Genomic DNA, 24804 nt, shown 5'->3' with positions numbered 1-24804 from the left:
TGTGCATAGCAGCGATCTCCAACCTATTTTTGCTGCAAAATGACGTTAGGAGTATTTTCATGGTGCTTCCAGATTTCTCCAGGACACTTTAATATATATTAGTTTAACCTTATTCAAACTGGCACACATTTTATTTAGGAGACTGGGTGATTTAGAGACCTCCCTTCTTATCGTGTAGAGTCCATAGAATATTGCAAATTCATGGGTGGTGAACAGTAGCACATACATTACTGTAATATAGTATAATAGCAAGGGAGATACAAGAGAACAGCGGAGCCTATCTCAGCCTATGGAACTATTCTGTGATATCATCAAAAGCATAAAATGATGACAGTGCAGTTTTCAGAGACGCAATTACTTTAAGTATCTCTTGGGCATGAAAGGAACAAATTAATCTTATTACCAGTCATTTAATAAACTAACCATTTATCATAGCCATTATTCTTTGACTGCTGTTTGTCATCATTTTATGGTTTTGTTTTTATAACTTTTTCCTGAAGATGGCAATATCTGTTACATTACCTTTAGAAAAGATAATGTATTATTATATATACATATATATATAATATGTATTATATATATGTATATATAAAGGGGTCCAAGGCTAAACTTCAGAAGATGCACTCACAAACAATTTTTACTATTTACAACAACTTTCTGTGTCAGGCATTCATATACAAGTAGATGGATGTGTCCAACTGTGGGATGAAAGTGTTTCTTTCACTGTTTTAACATACTCCTAATGATATAACACAGGATGACAACTTGGCTAAACTTACACTCTTTGTAATGCGGAAAGCATTCAATTTGGACCTAGTTTGTTTCATTTGGAAAATAAAAAGACTAGATAAAAATTTATTAAAGGCATATGTGGTTTGAAAATCTGAGACAGAGGCAACGTTAAGTCTTATTTAAATATTTGTAACAGAAAATCTAATTCTGTTTAGCAGCAAGCTCTCAATACACAAGCCTTGCATATATTAGCCGCCCAGTCATCAATAACAGATTAATGATAATGATTCTGACATAGATAACATGCACAGTGTTTGTATTCATCAATCCCTTTTGTTCATGAAATTTTCCCCCTTTATATTAGGTGTGAGACATATGGAGACAGCATAGAAATCTGGTAAAACATGGACTGTAGAGCCAGATGACGTGGTTTCAAACCCCAGCTTCAGTACTTGTGAGCTGTGTGAACTTGGGCAAATTATTCAACTATTGTCTGCCCTCTTTGCCTCATTTTGAAAACAGATAAGAGTACCTATGTCATAGGCTTGCTAGGAATATTAAAAAGGTTCAAACACACTATGCAGATTGTGCACTGTGCAGAGGTACATGCCAAAAAGATAGAAGAAGGAGCTCAGCTTGGCAAGCCCAGCGCTTGGAACTCAAGCCACCTAGAGGCAAAATCAACTTTTTCTAGTTGGACAGTCTATAAGGGGGACCTTTCTGCCATCTCTCACCAGGAGAGGTCGTCTTCTCCTAATTTATCCCAAAGCATGGATTGTGGTAGGAATGAGGTGCTGCATTCTAAATTATTGCTAAATTTCAGGCCTTTATGATTAGAATCATTATTTCTATAAAACTTATAACTGGTCTCATTATTTAATTAAGAAGACTGAGGACAGGGGCGATTAAATAATCTCAAGTACCCAAAGTTCAAGTATAGAGTTTGATTTCAAAGCAAATTCCTTTTGATTGGCTACATGAACTCTTAAGTCACACTGATACTTGGTTTACTACTTAATATTCTAATCTCCATAGTAAGTATTATGATTTTTTTAAAAGATAGTCTCATCCTCTTCTCAGAAAGCTTATGGCATTTTCCAACTGGAGAAGCAGGGCTTGCTGCTGCTGCCATCATCCTGAAAATGAGCACAGCCTACATTTATAAATTTAAAATTATAAATGAAGTTATAAATAAATGTGTTTATTAATGTAAGAAAATGGATTCCAGCTATAGCACACTATGCAATTAAGTACCTTATAAAATCTCATTCATAAAAATAAAAGTTTATTATAATAAAACTCTTTGTAAGAAAGATTTTTAAGATGTTGGTGTAACATTGAATGCTGAAAACAGAACACTTAAAATGAACACCAGGCCTTTCCTTTTTAGTTCAAAAGTGTTGGCACTGGCATCACAGGCCTTGCTACACTGTGTATGGCATTGGTATCACAGGCTTTGCTACACTGTTTATGATAGTATCAGCAAACTTATCAGTGTGATTGTGAGGGGGATAAGAAGAAATTATGAAAAAGAAAAAATACCTTGTATGATTCCAATAAAACATTCTAACTTAAGTCAACCTGATTTGGGGAATATTTACCATGTGGATGCTTTATTTTACTTTTTTTTGCAACTAATGGTGATCATAATTGAACAGTAGGAATTGGTAATATGTCTTTTATATTTTTATTGAAAAAGTGATATAAATTCCATACTCATCTAATATTGATAATATATAATTATAGTATGAGACATAAGAAAATATGTATTATTTTCATAACTAACTGAGCACTCAACTATCAGAAAGTAAACAAATACAAGCAAAAAGAAAATCAAATTACAGATCCTTTCTACTCAGAAAGCAAAAGCAAACTACCATGACTTCATGAGTTTGGCCTCACTTTTATATCATTGCCAAAAGCATTTAAACCTCTGCCAATAGTTAGCTCTATAGAAATTTTAATGGCTAAGAAAAAAGACAAAACTCATCTACTTATTCATGGAAATACTGATGAAATCTTTGTTGTGACAGTGATACGAATGTTAATAATAATAGCTTTCTCTAAATAAAAGGGCCTGTTTGCTTATGTAGCTGTGTGTGAAACTAATAAGGATGAATATTTCTTTAATATAAAATAAATATTTATTTTATTTATTTTAATGTATAAAATAAATATTTGTTTTATTTATTTTAATGTATAAAATAAATATTTGTTTTATTTATTTTAATGTATAAAATAAATATTTGTTTTATTTATTTTAATGTATAAAATAAATATTTGTTTTATTTATTTTAATGTATAAAATAAATATTTATTTTATTTTAATGTATAAAATAAATATTTATTTTATTTTAATGTATAAAATAAATATTTGTTTTATTTATTTTAATGTATAAAAAATAAATATTTGTTTTATTTATTTTAATGTATAAAATAAATATATTTTTTTATTTTAATGTATAAAATAAATATTTATATATTTTATATAAAGAAGTCTCTTCTCTATAAAAGAAATATTCTATACAATATTTCTCTAAAAATTCAGTGCAATCTGTACTACAAACCTCCATGACACACATTTACCTATGTAATAAATCTGTGCATCCTACATATGTACCCATGAACTTATATGTTAAAAAATCCAGTGCAGAAAAACTTGCATATTTAAATACTTTTCAGATTTAAAAATTAATTAGCTCCTAGTGCACATCTAGCAAACAAATTATCTTGAATGTTATTTTCTCAATATGTTTGTAGAGAAATTATCTTGAATGTTATTTTCTCAATATGTTTGTAGAGAAATTACCTTGAATTTTATTTTCTCAATATGTTTGTAGAATCCTGGGCAGATCTTTTCTCTCTCTTGTAGATAAGCCCACAATTAAAGGATGTCTTCAACTGCAGATGCTAGTTGACATTTAGTAATTTATAGTTAGACGGCATAAATGTAACCTTAGTGTAATAGAACCCATTGTATGGTTCTCTGAATACTTATCTATCCCGTAAAATGTTGATGGAAGATTTTATCTGAACATAACATTTGAAAATAAGAGACAGAGAAATTCTCCATATCATCTCACAGAATGAGACGAGAGGTCATTGTAATTGTTCTCTAGGAAGGTTGGCTTTTACAGAAGTGGGAAAGTTGCTTCCAGAAGATCTGCATTAATAAAACTTTTCTGGGAATTAGGGCAACATTTGTTTCCCAGCTGTTGGAGTTTCACTGCATCAGTAGCCAAATGTGATCAGCTGAAATAGCGGTGAGATGTTCAATAGCTGCTGCTTCTGCTGATTTTGCTGCAACTTGGACCAAATTTGCACGCTAAGGTGGAAATCAGTAATAAAATAGAATTGAGTATAAAGAAATTCAGTGTCAGCTTTAAATGATTGTATATAAACCCATAAAAATTGTGCAATATATTTATAATTTCCTGAAAACTGCCTTGCTAGATCTGAACTGGTAGTGACTTTTCAGTTCAAACTCTGTAGACACAGCTGATGATCAAACTTTAGAGTTAATATATCCATTCCGGTTGATGATGGGATGCTCTCTTGATGCCCTTAGAGTCTCCCTGCCATGCAGCCATCACAGTCTCCACTCTCTCAAGCAGGACCTGAGGACTGTTCTATTATCCACAACCAGAGACACGGCCTGGCACAGAGAGTGTCAAGCTGGCCATTGTCCAGGGCCTGCGCAGCATTGATTGTTAATTATTTTCAATATAATCTCTGTCCCTATATTTTTTCTTTTATTATTATTATATCTGTATAAACTAACATAATGGTGTTAGAAATTTCCACACGAAACCTAAAGCTCTCATGCATTTAATTAGAAGTGCTATCTTAATTTTGTGAGTTAATTTACATCACCATTTTTGTATGCTCATCATGAGAAAATCTGTGTTGCATTTATCTTTTAATGTCAGAGATAATGAACAGTGACTTTTAGCATATGCGTCACACCCAGGAATTCCCTAAATGTGTGAGGCTTTGTTACATATAACAAACTTTTTGCTCACTGAAAGGTCTGGCTAGTCTGTTTTTTTGTTTTTTTTAATATGACATTTTTTGATATCTTGCAAAACAATCTTGGTAGGGAAATTTAATATTTCAAAAGTGCTGGGATAAAATCCAAGGCAGAAAGTTCTTGGAGTGAAAAATTGAACAAGTTGAAAACTCAAGGGAATGTAATTAAGATATATTTGGACACTTAGAACTAGGTAAAGGATGTAGTAGATGAAAATGGAAACAGCATGCTTCTAAATACAAGCAGGGAAACACAGGCGTAATGGCATCGTTAGGCTCTGATCCAGAACAACCATTTGAAATGATGAAATCATCACAAAACTTTATAATGTATTAGGAGAAATTTTAAAATAATACATTAATTTTCAGAGTCAGCCATTAGGACTCTCTTAATCATCTCTCAAAGAATATTTATTTTCAGGCTGGTTTGTCCTGAAGTCTCTCTAACTTATTTCCCATGGTCATTCACACTAATATGTTCTTTTGCATTAACAGTTTGGGCAGCCTGTTAATTTGTTCATATTTTTCAGTGTGTCGCTCCTGGGTCCAGATCCAGGTAATGAAACAGAGGGAACAACTCTTGGCTTGCTTGCATTGCCAGAACTACTAGTTTATGGTTGGCTGTTCTCTGTTTGTGTCAAGATATTGAATGCCTATCACTCAAACACTGTTGAGATGTTAATGACCTTCCACTGATTTCTGTGCCTTTCTGTCTGAGTGTCATCATAGGTCCTTAATTGCTGACTCCAGAAGGGAATGGATATGATACACTGGCTCAGCGTGATGTACTGTAATTAAAGTACAAAGTTTGAATGCTTTTTTTTTTTTTTGCCAGTATTTAAATACAAGAATCTCCCCCAACCCCACAAATCCCTGACTACTGACAACTTTTATTGATAGGCTACACAATTAAATACATAGTAGAAAAGGCCATAAATACCAACAAGAATAATGTTAATGGAGATGAATTGTAAGAAAGTAGTGAAACTATTTCCTAATTTCTTAGCATAAAGTAATTTGTCTTAATTTTACATAAAGTAATCGATAGTCTGTTTTCCAAGTCCAAATCTAAGCTAAAAGAGGGCAAGACTAAGAAAGTAGAAGCGGCTATGGAAAGCAGTTTGGGCACAGGAAATAGTAACAGAGAGGGATCGTTGGTGGTTTTAAAAGTTGACAGCAGAGAGCAGAGGTGAACAAAAGTAGAAGCAGTGAAAATCAAAACAAGACAGAATGACCATTCTGGATCTTGTTTATAATCCTGCCGTACATTCTTAATGGTAAACAAGGGTGAGTGTAGACAATAGAACAATAGAAAATCCATTGCTTGTAGAACTAGCTAAATCCTATACACCATAATATCCTTGACGTCAATCTATTATCTATCTATCTATCTATCTATCTATCTATCTATCTATCTATCTATCTATGTATCTATCTATCTATCTATCTATCTATCTCTGGCATATATATGTAATATAAATATCTGTGATTTATTATGACATGATATCATGCATATTTGCAGCTATTTCACTTGATAATTAGGAAAATTAACACTGCTTAACATGCAGAGGTATGTAAAATTTAATTTTGAGATTTTTTTTCCAAACTCTTTTTGCCTATGTGTTCAAGACTTCACAAATGTTATTAGAGCAGAATCTCATTATGAGGTCTCAAAACTTCTTTTATGCTTGTTTGGGATTCTGGCTAATATCTTGAAATAAATTGATTTTCAGGATACTACAAATAATGACTTTATTGGGTATAGTATAGACTATACATAATCAATAGATGTCAGGAAAGGTGGTTAGGTGGTTGAATGGAATTCTGTAACATAAAAATCTTTAAAATACAGGTTTAAGATAAAAAATAGATTTTAAACTTCCCTTCCAAATTCAGAGTATTCTGTGTATTTATTTATAGATTTTGGATATTTGGTTGGTCCTAATCTTTATTCCTGAAGAAATATGCAATAAAACCACCAGTAGTAAGATTAACTACAGAGAAAGGTGAATTTAAATGAATTTTTTTTTAAGTTTAATAAAATTCTGAGTTAGGGAAGATTCGAAAAATGTAATACTATTACTTTCAAACTCATAAAGGAACGAATGGAGCATTTTTAAGGTTAAATTAGAGGAAGACATTGTTATTTCATATGTGTTTAATATATAAGGAGAGCCTCTAAAGCTGAGAGAAATAATTTGTTCTCAAGTCTGCTAAATGTTTATTACCTTAATTGTTTTGAGCTAATCATTTAACTGTCTTTGAAAGACCAGTTTGGCCAAATTTCAGCCTACTCAGGTCTCCATCCAAATTGTGAGAAATCAACAACAGCTAGCCATTGGTAAGATTTTACTAGCTCCTTTATTTCATGATATATTTGTTCCACTGTTCTCTAAGCCATCATTTTTTTCACATTTAAATTAAATTCATTTTTTAAAAGTACTTAATTCTCTAAGCTCATAGTTGGGAGATTTTAATTTGCAATTTATCACTTATCAGAGATGTCCCTGTAAAATGAGAGAAGACATTGGCCTCGGAATTGGAGTTTACACACATTATCTCCCCAAAGACCCCAGAAAAATACTAAAAAGATTGGTAATGAGATTTTTTCAGAGATAGTGAGGAATTTAGAACTCTATCCTGTCACTTCCAATATAATATTATATTAATTAATCATTTATTACTACCAATTACCTTCATTCTGTCCTCTCTTAACTTCCAATTTTAATAGATTTGCTTTCGGGTATACAAAATGAAAGCAAATATTTATACCTTAAATCTGCCACTTTGTATCTTCTTCAGAACACCTTATATAAAATTGTTTCATTATACATTACTTGTTTTTGATAATTAATTTGTGTTATGAGTTGTTATTCTTCTTTCATTAAGTTTTAGCTCACTTTACTATACACTCCTGAAATTCCTTTAGCTATTTTCATTTGCTATGTTAATTGGTTTATAAAATCTAAGCCAGAAGAGTTATAACTTCCCTTAACAAACATTGCTTGAAGTACTGAGTTTAAAAGTTTATGTTCCAAGTTTACAAGGGAATCAATTTGCTTTTACAAATTGCAAGCAATAGGCTAGAAAATAAACTTTACAAAGTAATTCAGTGGGAGAAGCATTTCTGGTAATGTATTTTCTGCTTTGATTGGTTCCTAAATTTTGATTCTTAGTGTTGTTACAAATAGAGTTCAGATTATCAATATATGGGCATCTTTTTTTTTTCAGGCCAAAAGGTGTGTTTTGCTGACTTCAAGCATCCCTGCTACAAAATGGCCTACTTCCATGAACTGTCCAGCCGAGTGAGCTTTCAGGAGGCACGCCTGGCTTGTGAGAGTGAGGGAGGAGTCCTCCTCAGCCTTGAGAATGAAGCAGAACAGAAGTTAATAGAGAGCATGTTGCAAAACCTGACAAAACCCGGAACGGGGATTTCTGATGGTGATTTCTGGATAGGGCTTTGGAGGAATGGAGATGGGCAAACATCTGGTGCCTGCCCGGATCTCTATCAGTGGTCTGATGGAAGCAGTTCCCAGTACCGGTGAGTATGGATCTTGAGCAGTTGACAGGCATTCGGGGGAACTCCACGAGGTAGAGGAAGGACTCTGTTACCTGTAGAGGATCTCAGAGTAGGACAGGCAGAATCATTTAGTAGTCATGTATCTGAGCGTTCCTGTTACTCTCTGTTTGCAGAAACTGGTACACGGATGAACCTTCCTGCGGAAGTGAAAAGTGTGTTGTGATGTATCACCAACCAACTGCCAATCCTGGCCTTGGAGGTCCCTACCTTTACCAGTGGAATGATGACAGGTGCAACATGAAGCACAATTATATTTGCAAGTATGAACCAGGTAAGCAGTAGCAAAAGAAGGTATAGAAGATTTTGCGCATGTTTCGTTGTATTAAGTTTTGTCTTTAATTTTCACTACCTGTGGCTCTTTTTGTTTTTCTGCTGTGAAATAGAAAATTACCTTGCAGCTTCTCACATCACTCATGTAATGAAGTATATCATATGCTGTAGAGCAAACTGCCCAATGAGCTCAAAGAAGAGAGTGAATAAAAACATCTGAAGAGATGTCTTTAAGAAAAAATAATCATTTCTAACAATAAAACCAATTTTTTTGTAAATAGATTTTGTAAACAATAAATATCTGTTTTAAAATATTTTAAACGTTACTATAATATGTGGGAAGTAGATGTAAGTCACCAAAGCACCTGTAGACTTACACACATGAGCAGCACTTCTTTATCTGATTTTAAGAGAACAAAGTACTTTCTCCTGGAACATTTGCTTATCATTTTATGGTATAATACTTGACATGTGGTACTCAGTAAAAATAAGACTATCGTAGCTCATTGCCCCGTAGTGGAAAAAAAGCAGGAAGATATGATTTGTTCTCCCTGTGATTCCTATTCTTGAAACATGCCTCCTCAGTGAGCTTTCTTTTGAAATCTCCCACTACTTGTCATATGCAGCAAATGGGAATCTTACATTGACTTGAGCTATACTGGCATGCGTTCTGGATTTTTAAAATAGTCAATTTGAATTACTTTGAATAGGATAGATAATCTGAATTCATATTTGACTGAAAGAGAGACTAATATAAACTCCGTGGACTCATTTTTTAAAATCATCTGAGAAAGTCAAGTTAGATCCTTAGGCTTTGAGATTTCTTTGCTGTTTTTCTCCTCCGCAGTGTTTGGAAGTCTCATTTTAACTCTTCTGAAGAGGTGTCTACTTGAACTCATAATACATGTTCACAGAAGGCAATTATAGTTGAATACTGCTGCTTCCATTATTCTCTTGAAATTACATGATTCTTCTTCTCTTAATACCATAAAGCACAAAGGATTATTTGGATTAGGCTTACCCTTGTCTTACATTTATTCTGCTTTTGAGTGTATTAGCCAACTTTTTATATCCCTGGTGAGTTTATTCTTTAACCATCTTGGTTGCTAAACCCATCATTACCCTCCAGGAAGCCTTTGCAAAGCTGAGTCTGTTATGTGCTTATATCCTTTATTTTTCTCTTGGAGAAATATAAAGTTGAAATTCTCTAATATTTTAAATTTGTGACATTCCATGTACTTAAGACTATTGAATAATACAAGTACAATATTTGCATTATTCTTAATATTACATTGTCGCCTTCTCCTTTCTTTTGAGTTCAGAGGTCAATTATTTGACCTCATTGTATTTATTTTATTTTTGCATTCAAATTGATGCCATTATTTAGCACACTATAAATCTTACAATCTTCTTTACTTGTTTTTGTATTAGGTAATCTAGGTTTACATTACTCATGCAAGAGCATTTATGATATAAAATTATTCTTTCTTTATCTTCTCCATTCTACCCAAATCTTCAAATAATCTATATTTATTAAAATATTCTTTTATATAGTTTTTGTTTTGAAGCACATTCACAGGTTTACTGTTGGCCTTATTAATGTGTTCAGGATTTTTATTTTTTATGTCATGATTTAATCTTTTATATCTTTTTATTTCTATTCAGTTAACCCTCGTTGAGCTTAGTGTCTGCTTTGTAAAGGATGTTGGTTTGATTAAATTCCTTGGTTATATAATTACCAAGTTTTATGTATTTACCAATTTTTAGTGATATTTTGCATAATATTTATATTATTTGTTTAAAAATACCAGTTGACTAGGCATAGGGTGACTAAGTTCTCTAGAAGAGTATGTAGAGTCTAGGACTGAATCTGAAACCCAGAGGAGGCTATTAAAATGTCAGGGTAAAATTTGCGTACAAGAGTAACAAATATTACTACAAAATGGTGTATGATTAAACTTCCAACAAAGGGGGACTCTATGACATTATAAGGCAATGTAAGAATGGTAAACATTAAATTAAAATTCTTCTCTATCTTAAAGACTACGTAAGATGTTACGTGTGTTCTTATTTCAATTGACAAAAGTAGAGAGTCACACTTTGGGAACAAATGGAAACAAATTTATGTTTTTTAAAATAATTCAATTTACTTTCATTGAATTATTTATTTAACAAATAGTTCCTTAAGGAAAAGAAAAACAGAAAATAGAGCAATACCAAATCATGACCAGAAACTTCAGCAATTTTAAAGTGTGTGACAAGAGGAGAAAATATCAGGAATAATAGTTAACGGATTCTGGGCTTAATACTTCAGTGATGGGATGATCTGTGCGGCAAAGCACCATGGCACATGGTTTTTCTATTTTTTTTGTTTGTTTGTTTTTGAGACGGAGTCTCGCTCTGTCGCCCAGGCTGGTGGCGCAATCTCGGCTCACTGCAGGCTCCGCCTCCCGAGTTCACGCCATTCTCCTACCTCAGCCTCCCAAGTAGCTGGGACCACAGGGGCCGCCACCACGCCCGGCTAATTTTTTTGTATTTTTAGTAGAGACGGGGTTTCACCGTGTTAGCCAGGATGGTCTTGATCTCCTGACCTTGTGATCCGCCCGCCTAGGCCTCCCAAAGTGCTGGGATTACAAGCGTGAGCCACCGCGCCCAGCCCATGGCACATGTTTACCCATGTAACAAACCTGCACATTCTGCTCATGTACCCCTGAACTTAAAAGTTAGAAAAACAATAAAAAATCAAGTGTGTGGCAATTAAAGAGATATCTATAAAACTAGGGAAAGGAACAACTTGCAAGCTTTAATTTAGTGTTATTATTATTATTTTTTTTAAAGTGGACACTATTGAAAAGCAAATCTAAGGACGGTGTTGTATGTGCAGAACAGAAATGTGGCTTATAACACTGTTGCTCGAATCATCAATTCCAAATTCAATCCACATACGATCATCTGCTGATTATTATTGCAAGGGGAAACCTAAATAATACACTGATATTAGTAAAGAAATTATCTTGCTTGTCTCTGAATTGCATTTAATGTATCACACTCTTATGTTTGCCAATTCTTGGTTAGCCTTGCTTAACTTTGTGCCTGGTCCACCATTATTGCCTGCAACAGGCTATCATCAGCACAGACCCACAGTTGATTGCTAATTACAGTTTGGAGTTTTAAGGGAGAATGTATCAACTCCATCTTTTATTCAAAGATAATTAAATGCTGACTTTAGAGTTAGATCACTTCACGTAAATTTAAATTCAGATTATATTTTATTAGCTGTAAGCTGTTCAGAAATCAAAATTGTGGCGTTTTTATTATTTTCTAATATAATTTCATATTTATATGTGTTTTCAATTCTCTTGTTTAATCATTATATATGCTGGTGTTTCTTATTATTTACAGAGATTAATCCAACAGCTCCCGCAGAAAAGCCTTATCTTACAAATCAACCAGGAGACACCCATCAAAATGTGGTTGTTACTGAAGCAGGTAATTACTTCATGTGTCCTTAACTTCGTCAAGAAATGAACTGTACTTTCAAACGCTGCTTCATGTTGACCCAGTGAAACTTGTCTTGCCTGGAGAAGTGGTTCACTAAGTATGGTCCTATGGAAATTTACTTTTGAACTAGGTTAGAAAAAATTATGCTAAGCTAGTATTTGAATAGAAAAACCTGTTTTGTTTTCTTCAGAGTGGTACTAAACTAAGTGATCCACATTAAAATTTGGGTCTGGCCAGACACAGGGGCTCACACCTGTAATCCCAGCAATTTGGGGGACTGAGGCAGGTGGATCACTTGAACCCAGGAGTTCGAGACCATCCTGAGCAACCTGGCGAGACCCCGTCTTTGCAAAAAATACAAAAAATTAGACTGGCGTGGTGGTACACACCTGTAGTCCTAGTTACTTGGAGGCTAAGGTGGGAGAATCACCTGAGCTTGGGAAGTCGAGGCTGCAGTGAGCAGTGATCATGCCACTATAGTCCAGTTTGGCCAACAAAGTGAGACCCTGTCTCAAAAAAGCAAACAACAACAACAAACAAACAAACAAAAACACCACCACCAACAACAAAAAAACTTTGGATCTACAATAAATTTCTCTAACAACACGTAGGTGTCATGATGCAAACTGGCACATTCAGTGGAGAGCAAACAGGGGTGTGCTGGTAAATGTTTAGGGATTGGCTGAATCCTTAAATTGCTTGAAGTCAAACAAGAGTGGGTGGAAACAGCAAATTATCACTCAGATGCCCCATTGCTCATGAGTTTGTCTTCTGCTAGTAAATGAAGTGATGCACAGTTAAGTGGAAAGCTTTATCTGCATCTGGTCCACTTTGACCAGAATTATTCAGATTAGTCATGATGATGACTTTTAATTTACAAGCTAAATGCATAGTTCTTCAATTTGCTTTTTCTGCATAGACATGATATTAAGGCTTAGTGCTTTTCACTTTTCAGGTGCTTGGTTTTAAAACCATTCAGAACATCTAAACCTAATTAAAAAGATCCGTAGGCTGGGCGCAGTGGCTCACACTTGTAATCCCAGCACTTTGGGTGGCCGAGGTGGGTGGGTCACCTGAGGTCAGGAGTTCGAGACCAGCTTGGCCAACATGGGGAAACCCTGTCTCCAGTAAAAAATACAAAAATTAGCTGGGCATGGTGGCAGGTGCCTGTAATACCAGCTATTTGGGAGGCCGAGGCAGGAGAATCACTTGAAACCAGGAGGTGGAGGTTACAGTGAGCCGAGATTGTGCCATTGCACTCTGGCCTGGGAGACAGAGCAAGACTCTGTCCCCCCACCCAGAAAAACAAAAATCACATTAGAAATATTATTTTCTCTTATGAAATTGAACAAATGTTTATTAAAGTAGTTTTAAGTTGTATGGACTTACAGTGTCACAGTTTTTTAATTTTACTAAGAATACCTAGCATTATCCAATGTGATGGAACAGGATTAAAAAATGATTCATGTTAGAATTTAATTAAGATAAGTCTTTGTGCGCCAGAGTCTTGTGTCTCTGAGTCGTGACTGTATCATCGGTTAATATTTGCATATTTCCGTTTAATCCCAGTGACTCTTGTATGCAATCATGACACTAAGCTTATTGGCTAGGTAATTACTTACCCAATATATTTAAAATAATTTTAATAATTATTATTTTAATAATAAGTACTTATTTTTGTAAGTAATGATTGAGAAAGAGTAATGAAATGAGTTAGCTAAGATTATTAATGAAAGCTAGTCCATGTCTGAATTGTAGATTTAATAATAGTTTTGGAAGTATGGATATCAAATTGGAACAGTTTGATATCACTACAATTCAGTACCATTCAATTTTCAGTACCGTAAAACTTTGTTTTTAATTTTTACCAAAATATGAATACAGTCATGTGCCACTTAACAATGGAGATATGTTCTGAGAGATGCACCATTAGACGATTTTGTCATTGTGCGAACATCATAGAGTGTACTTAAATGTAGATTGTATAGCTTACTACACATCTAGGCTGTTTGATATGGCCTATTACTTCCAGGCTACAAACCCCTGCAGCATGTTACTGTACGGAATGCTGTAGACAACTGTAACACAATGGAATTTATATATCAAAACCTATCTAAACATAGAAGTGTGTAAAATAGGATATCAAATATAAAAGACGGTACACCTATAGAGGGCAGCTCCATTATAATCTTATGGGACCACTGTCATATATGTGGTCCATCACTAACTGAAATGTCACTATGTGGTGCATGACTGTATATTATTTCATTAGATTTTTCAATATTTTGAGAAGAACTTTAGGGCCAATTTATTGAAAATTCTATTTCACCTTAATTTTTTGAAACATTCTTACATATTTTTGCATTAGAATTCTTCCTCAACTATCTTTTCACATGAAGACTGTTTTATTTTGTAGGTATAATTCCCAATCTAATTTATGTTGTTATACCAACAATACCCCTGCTGTTACTGATACTGGTTGCTTTTGGAACCTGTTGTTTCCAGATGCTGCATAAAAGGTAAATAACTCATATATATAGAGACAATTTGAAAAACTTTAAATAGGTTTTCAGTAATGTTTTAAAGCTATTAGTATAAAGTTAATTATATTTTAATTTTCCTTTAATCCTATACATACAATCCTATACAATCTAATAAGATATACATTGAGGATAGGATTAATGTAATACATCATTTAATCCTCACAAGACTTATTAAGCAGTTACCCTTCTGTTTGTATTTCTCAGTTGAGAAGATGGTGTCTTAGATGGGTTACCTAGTCTGCCTTGGTTACCTAGTCATAGCTAGTGTCCATGCTGAATCTGAAATTTGGATGTTTGTAAACTTCCAACATATACACTCTATTAAACTGTTTTTTGTTATAAAGTATAAGAATTAATGCTAGACTTTTCAATCTAGACATCAAGCTATATGTAAGACTTGATATTTTTGGGTTCATTTTGTATTACTTTTCAAAATTCAAGTCACAGGTTTCTGTTTTATTTCAAAAAGATCTTTTAAGAATAGGAAATAAAATACAGTGGTTCAAACAGGTCACTTTTTGCCAGGTATCTTGAAATAAAATCCTCTATTTTACCAGCAAGATTTCTGGGAGATTATTATGACTTTTGTATCTGCTTACTCATACCCTAGAATTAGAGAAGTTTTTCCATGTGTCCCAATTTTTTAATAAAAATGAAACAAAATTCAATAAAATGAAAATTTATTTCATTTTCAAATAAAAATGAAATATAAATATGTGTCAAAATAAAAAAATGAAAAGCTGTTCTGTTTATGTAAGAGCATGTTCGCTAGAATAAGCTAGACATCTTTGTCTGAGTGGTTTAAATAAGAACTGATCAAGAGAATGCCTCCATCAGAAAGGACCTGCAAACATGCATTTTTCTCTTTTGACCTTACTTCATCTTCTTCTTTTGCTGAAATAAACCCTAAAGAACCCATTAAGTAACAAAAGACCTAGAAAAAATTTAAGTAATTCTTAAATGAAATACTAATTCTACACAAAAGTCACATTAATAACCATTTTTAACCATTTAGAACATTTTTGTGCTTTTTATAAACTTTCTTGGCTTATATTCCATACATGTTAGATGATTGTAGAATAGAGTTGTGTTAATCTTACTTATTTGGATGGAAATCTACAAACCATACAATTTGGACATAATATTTTATTAGTAATCAAAACAGCTAAATCTAAATGAATTAAGTAATATTTTAAAAGGGTGATGGTCAGGTGTGTTTAGAAATAGTTCTTTTTTCTCTTTGAGGGAATTCTGCAATGTCTGGTAGATGGAGAGGAGGGGATGGGGAGACGTCTGTGAAGATTGAGGCAGATGCTGGGAACTGGGGCTGGGGTGGTCAGGGAGCAAGTAAGTGCACAACACAGTGAACTGGGACAAACACTTTTGGTCCAGGCAAGAGATTATCCCGAGGAAACCAGCCCAAAAAAATCTACTTTTGACAGGGCATCCAGTAGAGAATGACTTGGGTGCATCACCTGAGGTCGGGAGTTTAAGACCACCCTGGCTAACATGGCAAAACCCCATCTCTCCTAAAAATACAAAAAATAGCCAGGCGTGGTGGTGGGTGCTGATAATCCCAGTTACTTGGGAGGCTGAGGCCGGAGAATCGCTTGAACCCGCGAGGTGGAGCTTGCAGTGAGCCGAGATCGCGCCACTGCACTCCAGCCTGGGCAACAGAGTGAGGGTCTGTCTCAAAAAAAAAAAAAAAAAAGAGAGACAGAATGACTTAGGTAAACCCAGGAACAGGGAACTGCTGCGGGTGCCTGAAAAGTTATTATGTTGTGGAAAGACAGAAGATAGCAGAACCCTAAGCACAGGCTGGAAATGTGGGCCAGAATGCCAAATCTGACAAGGGTGAAACTGTATCTCAGATCTAGAGGAACTCAGATACTGTTATGTTACCAAAGCATCAAGCTGCTGTTTAACCACAACGGTTTCAGAGACTGAGGCATCAGTAAGCTTCCAGAAATCAAGTGACTTAGGTGCAGAGCCGGAGAACTGATGGGAGGAGGGGAATAGGCACATCTGCACACATAGTATAATACCATTGTTTTGATGATTTGACATTAAATTCAGCATACATTAGTGACAGGAGACTCAAGGAGCAAGATGATTTCCAAAATAATTGATCAAAGAAAATAAAGGTTTTTATTGGTGAATAAAATGGAAATGGTTAATATTGTGTCAGGCACATGTTTGTATGTGTGGAACCAACCCAAATGCCCATCAATCAGTGAATGGATAAAGAATCCGTGGTAGGCCGGGCGCGGTGGCTCAAGCCTGTAATCCCAGCACTTTGGGAGGCCGAGGCGGGTGGATCACGAGGTCAGGAGATCGAGACTATCCTGGCTAACATGGTGAAACCCCGTCTCTACTAAAAATACAAAAAACTAGCCGGGCGTGGTGGCGGGCGCCTGTAGTCTCAGCTACTTGGGAGGCTGAGGCGGGAGAATGGCGTGAACCCGGGAGGCGGAGCTTGCAGTGAGCCGAGATCACGCCACTGCACTCCAGCCTGGGAGACACAGCGAGACTCCGTCTCAAAAAAAAAAAAAAAAAAAAAAAAGAATCCGTGGTATATATATATGATGGAATACTACTCAGCTATACAAAGGAATGAATTAACGGCATTCATAGCGACGTGGGTAATATTGGAGACTATTATTCTAAGTGAAGTAACACAGGAATGGAAAAGTAAACATCGTGTGTTCTCACTCATAAGTGGGAGCTAAGGTATGATGATGCAAAGACATAATGACACAGTGGACTTTGCGGACTCAGGGGGAAAGGGTGGGAAGGGGGTGAGGGATAAAAGAATACAAATTGGGTACAGTATATACTACTCAAGTGATGGGTGCACCAAAATTTCACAAATCACCACTAAAGAACTTACTCATGTAACTAAACACCACCTGTTCCCCCATAACCTATGGAAATAAAAAATTAACAACAACAATAAAAAAAACAACAACAAAAATGAACTCTAAATTAGGAAATGTCAAACAGGAAAAGATACGTTTTGTTTTCTCTATCATTCACAAGAACCGTCTGCCATCTTCACATATTTGAATAATCTAGAAGTTTTTGGAAGAATGGGAAAATATACTGATAAGAGGAGGAGGAGTCTTTCATAAAGAACTGTCTGAGATATCTCCCTTTGGACCAAGACATGCTTAGTTTAATAAGTTTTAGGCACTAAACTTATTTTTTCTTATGTTTTTCAGTAAAGGAAGAACAAAAACTAGTCCAAACCAGTCCACACTGTGGATTTCAAAGAGCAGCAGAAAAGAAAGTGGCATGGAAGTATAGTAACTCATTGACTTGGTTCCAGAATTTTGTAATTCTGAATCTGTATAAGGAATGGCATCAGAACATTAGCTTGGAATGGCTTGAAATCACAAAGGATCTGCAAGATGAACTGTAAGCTCCCCCTTGAGGCAAATATTAAAGTAATTTTTGTATGTTTATTATTTCATTTACAAAATACGCTGTGCTAACAATGGAGTGAGACCTGCTTATTTTGCTAAAGGATGCACCGAAACTTCAAGCAAATGAAATGGACAATGCAGATAAAGTTATCAACACATCAGGAGTATGTGTGTTAGAAGCAATTCTTTGTATTTCTTTCACCTTTCATAAGCTGTAATCTAATCAATGTAATGTATATTGTATTGAAATTTACAGTGTGCAAAAGTATTTTACCTTTGCATAAGTGTTTGATAAAAATTAACTGTTCTAATATTTATTTTTATGGCATCTCATTTTTCAATACATGCTGTTTTGATTAAAGAAACATTACTGTTGTCAACTGAATTCACACACAGACACACAAATGTAGTGCTATAGAAAAAGTTTGTTTTCTAGAAATAACTCATCTTTCAGTTTCTCTGCTTTTGGTCAATGTCTAGGAAACCTCTTCAGAAATAAGAAGCTATTTCAGTAAGTGTGATATAAACCTCCTCAAACATTTTACTTAGAGGCAAGGATTGTCTAATTTCAATTGTGCAAGACATGTGCCTTATGATTATTTTTAGTTTAAAATTCAACAGATTTTTTAATAATGTAACTTTGTTAATAGGTGCATAAACAGTAATGCAGTCAATCTGAACAAAAGTAGTGGCATACACAATATAAATCATATGTCTTCACACGTTGCCTATATAATGAGAAGCAGCTCTCTGAGGGTTCTGAAATCAATGTGGTCCCTCTCTTGCCCACTAAACAAAGATGGTTGTTTGGGGTTTGGGATTGACACTGGAGACAGATATTTGCAAAGTTTGTCTACGTTTTCCCTAGCTGTATTTAGCCTCTAACTATATTAGTATACAAAGAGGTCTTGTGGTTGAGACCAGGTGAATAGTCACTATGAGTGTGGAGATAAGCACAGCACACAGACATTTCAGGAATGAAAGGAACTACGAAATGGTGTGAAAATGGGTTGGAACCCATCAGTGATCGCATATTCATTGACGAGGGTTTGCTTGAGAGAGAAAATGGTGGCTCCTTTCTGTGTTATCTCCTAGTTTCTTCAATGCTTATGCCTTGTTCTTCTCAAGAGAGTGTTGTAACTGTCTGGTCTTCATATGTCCCTGTGCTCCTTTTAACAAAATAAAGAGTTCTTGTTTCTGAAGAATGATCACTAGTCCTGTCTAAACCTCTTATGTGAAAAAATGTACAGATATGTTTGCATCGATATATAAAGTTGGAAACAAATTACTCTTTAAGTGTGGTAATAATGGAAGGCGTGGTTATGTGTAATATTTTCCCTGTTAATTATTTTCAGTTAAATAATAAAGTATTTTCCTTAACACATTTCACAACTAGCACTTGTTGGCAAAGCTAGGAGGCAAAAGAGAAATCAATGGGCATTGCCCATTTTCAGCTGCTGAGAGACTGAGAGAACGAGCAGCTGCATTTGAAGCTGAGATTGGCCAACATGCAGCATTCTTCTTTCTTCTCTTGGCTACCTATCTTTCTGGGTAGAACTGGAGACCAGCTGCTGGGACCTAACCTTTTCCCTCCAAACTACTATCATGTATTTCTCCCTCTAGTGTGGACATAGTGGAGGAAAACTGGGTGTTCCCCCTTGTCTTTGCCACCATGGACTGTAACAGCTGCAAGGCAAAAGCAGTAAATCAGTGGGGAAATGCCTTGCTTTTGCCTTTGATCTTTATCTAGGTCTGAGTAACTCTTCTGGTATCAACAACTAAACCTATAAGCTACTGGAGGTGGAAAATGGACTTCTATTTTATTAGAAAATGGTAGTAATCCTACCTTAACAGTTTCCTAAAATTTTAGCTAACCTTTGGAAAATGAAAAGAAATACATGGTGTATCTGTTGCATTAGCATTTTTAGAATATGTTTTTGCTGTATGTTTTGAAATGCATATGAGATATGGAACAATCTTCTAGTACTAAAAACAAATACCCTGCTGGTCAGTCTATCTTTCCCAACTGTTAGAATCAGACCATTGGAAAGGTGTTAAAAAGAATCGTGTGTTCAGTGGTGATATGATCTGGCAGTTTCCCCACCCACATCTCACCTTGAATTGTAATAATCCTCATGTGTCAAGGGTGGGGCCAGGTGGAGATGATTTAATCATGGGGGCAGTTTCCCCCACACTGTTCTCATGGTAGTGAATAAGGTTCGAGAGATCTGTTGGTTTTATACTTGGAAGTTCTCCTGCATATGCTCTCTTGCCTGTCTCCATGTAAGATGTGCCTTTGCTCCTCCTTTGCCTTCCACCATGATTGTGAGGCTCTCCAGCTATGTGGAACTGTGAGTTCATTAAATATCTTTCCTTTACAAATTACCCAGTTTTGGGTATGTCTTTATTAGCAGCATGAAAATGGATTAAAACAAGTGGCTCCTGATTTTGGTCCAAAGAATGAATTCTACAATTTCTTAACAGGAATTTGCAGTCATCCATCATTTGGCCACACCTTCTTCATATAACATTTTTTTCCTTTTATCTGACTGTTTCCCAGAGAGAGAGTCTTTTGATATGACAACACATGATTCTCTACTGACCCCTCTCCCTTAACTGACTCCCACCCGCCCAGTGGATCCCCAATATCCTCTTCAATGCCTCTGTAATAATTATTCTTTCCAGGTGTAGTTCAAGTCTCCTTTCTTCCATAAGGCCAAGTCATACAGATTGGTCCCTTCTTTCAACTCCTTTTAACCTTACTCTCTCTTTATTAAATTGTCCCATGCAAGAATGTGTGTGTGTGTGTGGGTATGTGTGTATGTGTTTTGTATTAACTATGATTTTTTTCTCCCCAAATACATCAAAAGATTCTGTGTGGTGAGCTAAGTTGAAGTCTGAACTTATTCTGGAAATGATCCAAGAGATTAAATAAGTGAAGCAAATTCATTTATTCCACATATTTGACCTTCTCATGGGCGATTCAGCTGTGTCTAAATAAGTTTTTCACATATTAGAAATATCCACTGTAACACACATAAACAAAGACCAGGATTTGTAATAGGTGCATTTCTTTGGTATGTCTGATTATTTTTTTGAGACTTAAAAATACTAGCATGAAATAGACAGTAAACATAATCCAGGTAAAATTCATCTAATAAACAATGACCGTTATCAGTTAATTTATATTTTATTTAATTAACTTATTTAAGAGGAATGTAAAATCAATTTAGTCCAGGCCTGTGACATAAGCTCACAGTAAATAGTTTCTATTAGTGGGGAAAATACTAAGGTCATGCATATGTTGAAATAAGAATGAATTTTGATAGAAAAGACAGAGAAACGATTGAGATTCTGCTAATAGCAAGCTAGACTGGAACTAGAAAATTTACGGCAGTTTATTTCCAACAGTGACACACTTTGGGTAAAACAATTTATTTTCTTTCTTTTTTTAATTCTGCTCAAATTTCTTAAGTGTATGGTATATGCTTTAAAATAACATCCCTTTAAATAACAGTAAATAATAAAAATAATCATTAAGAATTTAAAAAATGAGATCTGCGAAGAAATACCTGTTCACAATGAAATAAAAAATGTATTTAATGGTATTTTAAAGTTACTCTGTATTGCTAATTTTATTATATTTAAAATTTTGTTTCCCTGGCCCCGTAGCATTTCATTGGCATAGGTAAGAATAAAAACTTTGGGTAACTCATTAAAATTTTTGTACTAAACAATTTCCATGCTTTCTAGAGTAGAATGGGAAAATAATCTGACTTTCATGTTTGGTTTAAGAAATGTTCTAATGTAGAAAACTTTGTATCCATTCGGTAAACCTTGAGACCCTGGCATACACTCCCGGGCGATTAGGCAGGGCACACTTGTATCCAAATGAGGTCACACCAGCAAGGAACCACCTGTTGTTTTCTTGGCACATTAACGGTCCTCCTGAATCCCCCTAAAGAGTGAATTGCAAAACAAAATTGTAGCTATGTCATCAATTGATCGAAACATATAAAATTATTTGTATCAAATAAATTAAAAAATACGATTTAATTGCAAGTCATCTGTATATATTCTCACTTTCACTCTAAGTCAGGAATGAGAACCTCAGTAAGGAGACAGAGACACTGTAACAACTAAGACATAATTTATAATTTTTACGGTGCAGCTTTTTAGTAAAAGTTTCACCACTTTAATTAGGCATTTTGGTGGATACTAAGAATTTCTTTAAAGCACAACTATGACAAGCATCCCAAACAAAATATTTATTAAAATCCAATCATTTTATTTAAGGAGATCTGCTGTAAGTGTCACAAAGGACATTGCGGAAAAGACAAATTATTTCACAATATACTCTTCAGAAAAATTAGGAACTCACAAAGTAGATTTTAGTTCTCTTGGGTAACATTATCTTTTTGGGGCTCAACAAACACCATCCAATTTGAAAAACATTTCAACTGAAATAAGGAAGTCTGTAAAAAACACTTCAACTGAAATAAGGAAGTCCGTGATATAATTTTCAGTGATAGTTACTCATGTTTTCATCTGAGATTTCAAACTAAGAAATGTTTTTAATTTTTATGAATATTAATTACAGCAGATCCTAGTAAATTACATAGATTTTATTGCATATGATTCCTGTGTAATGCAGTGATAATACAAACATATAATATCATTATTTAATGACATGAAATTGACAAGTATGTTTCCTGTATTAATTGGGCAAATCTTTTTAATTAATGCTTTTTATATTTATGAAGACATTTAAAGTTGTATGTGTTTTGAAATCATTGGTGTAACAGAATATTTCAATCCCAGCTGGATGCTAGAAATTATCCTAAGAGGCTTTTTATCTGATCCTTTATCATCTTTGGGCCCTGTATTTGAAGAAAAAACTGTAGTCACCTTTTTTCCCCCTCCATACACAGGAACATAAATTGCACTGGCGACCATAGGTTACCAACATTCTAGTGTAACAAATGTGTTCAAGCTGTTTGAAAGCAGGGACTGTGATTTCTAGTTCTGCCTCCCAAGCCCTTAATCTGTAATATAGGTTCTGAAATATTTATGGAACAGTATATATCCAAGGATCAAAATACATTTTATGTGACTTGGAAATTATTAAAAATCAACTTCAGCTGTTTGGATATTTTTAAAAGGAGTCGTTTGTTTGTTCACATATCTTCTAAAATAATTTAATTTTTTGATAGACAAGAGGATCCAGACAGAACCGGGGTTTTAACTTACCCAGAGCATACTGGGCCAGTTGCAGTTACTCAAGGATCCTATGGCAGACTTGTTGCCTATCGGCTGGGCGGTGTATCTGGTTGAGAGGCCTCAGTCTGTTTCCATTCCTTCCTGTCATCTAACTATACCACATCAGTTTAGTTATGTAACTTCTCCTTAACTTAATTTTCTTTTCTTTTTTTTTTTTTTGTTTTTTAATTTTACTTGAAGTTCTGGGATACATGTCCAGAACATGCAGGTTTGTTACATGGGTATACATGTGCCATGGTGGTTTGCTGAACCTATTGACCCGCCCTCTAAGTTCCTTCCCCTTGCCCCCCCAGTCCCCAACAGGCCCTGGTGTGTGTTGTTCCCTGTCCTGTGTCCATGTGTTCTCATTATTCAACTCCCACTCATGAGTGAGAACATGCAGTGTTTGGTTTTCTGTTCCCGTGTTAGTGTGCTGAGAATGATGGCTTCCAGCTTCATCCATGTCCCTGCAAATGACATGATCTCGTTCCCTTTTATGGCTGCATAGTATCCCATGGTGTACATGTGCCACATTTTCTTTATTCAGTCTATCATTGATGCGCATTTGGGTTGGTTTCAAGTCTTTGCTACTGTAAATAGTGCTGCAGTAAACAAACATGTGCATATGTCTTTACAGTACAATGATTTATATTCCCTTGGGTATATACACAGTAATGGGATTGCTGGGTCAAATGGTATTTCTGGTTCTAGATCCTTGAGGAATCACCACACTGTCTTCCACAATGGTTGAACTAATTTACACTCCCAACAACAGTGTAAAAGTGTTCCTAGTTCTTCACAACCTTGCCAACATCTATTGTTTCTTGACTTTTTAACAATAGCCATTCTGACTGGCATGAGATGGTATCTCATCGTACTTTTGATTTGCATTTCTCTAATGATCAGTAATGTAGAGTTTTTTTTTCCATATGTTTGTTGCCTTACCTTAATTTTCTGATTTGTTCAGTGAAGGTATTAATATTTCATTATTGCACTGTCTCGGAGATATAATGAGTACTTCAAAAATATGCATGGGGCCGGGCACAGTGGCTCACACCTGTGATCTCAGCACTTTGGGAGGCCGAGACAGGTGGATCACCTGAGGTCAGGAGTTCAAGATCAGCCTGGCCAACATGGTGAAACTCAGTCTATACTAAAAATACAAAAAATTAGCTAGGTGTGGTGATGGGTGCCTGTAATCCCAGGTACTCGGGAGGGTGAGGCAGGCGGAGGTTGCAGTGAGCAGAGATCGTGCCACTGCACTCCAGCCTGGGCAATAAGAGCAAAACTCTGACTCAAAAATAAATACATAAATATATAAATATTTTTTAAAATATGCATTAGTTTACAGAACATAAAGTATTAACCTTAAGTTTATGTTTCTAGTGAGATGCTATATTTATAAGTAAAAATAAAAATGAGTACCTTCTTTGAGTGTCTGAGTGCAAGGTGACCATCTTTGTTC

The 24804-nt window shown here is 35.0% G+C and overlaps 2 protein-coding genes across 3 annotated transcripts in view; one reads left to right on the top strand and one right to left on the bottom strand.

Annotated features, from left to right (window-relative positions):
• CHODL (chondrolectin) overlaps window positions 1-19282 on the top strand; it is a 456335-nt gene extending 437053 nt beyond the window's left edge. For both annotated transcript variants that reach the window (XM_050782173.1, XM_050782171.1), the window contains 5 exons: window positions 7993-8302; window positions 8455-8612; window positions 12014-12100; window positions 14529-14631; window positions 17877-19282. In XM_050782173.1, coding sequence (XP_050638130.1) covers window positions 7993-8302; window positions 8455-8612; window positions 12014-12100; window positions 14529-14631; window positions 17877-17961 — 743 coding nt within the window. In that variant the 3' untranslated portion in view covers window positions 17962-19282. The remainder of the gene's footprint in view (window positions 1-7992; window positions 8303-8454; window positions 8613-12013; window positions 12101-14528; window positions 14632-17876) is intronic.
• Window positions 19283-21016: 1734 nt separating this feature from the next.
• Window positions 21017-24804, bottom strand: part of TMPRSS15 (transmembrane serine protease 15) — a 133678-nt gene continuing 129890 nt past the window's right edge. Inside the window, exon 25 of the mRNA XM_050782170.1 lies at window positions 21017-22038. Coding sequence (XP_050638127.1) covers window positions 21883-22038 — 156 coding nt within the window. The 3' untranslated portion in view covers window positions 21017-21882. The remainder of the gene's footprint in view (window positions 22039-24804) is intronic.

Source organism: Macaca thibetana, chromosome 3 (assembly GCF_024542745.1).
Source record: "Macaca thibetana thibetana isolate TM-01 chromosome 3, ASM2454274v1, whole genome shotgun sequence".
Classification (NCBI taxonomy): Eukaryota; Metazoa; Chordata; class Mammalia; order Primates; family Cercopithecidae; genus Macaca; species Macaca thibetana.
Note: the sequence above shows the minus strand (reverse complement) of the source record. Positions and strands in the feature narration are given on the sequence as shown.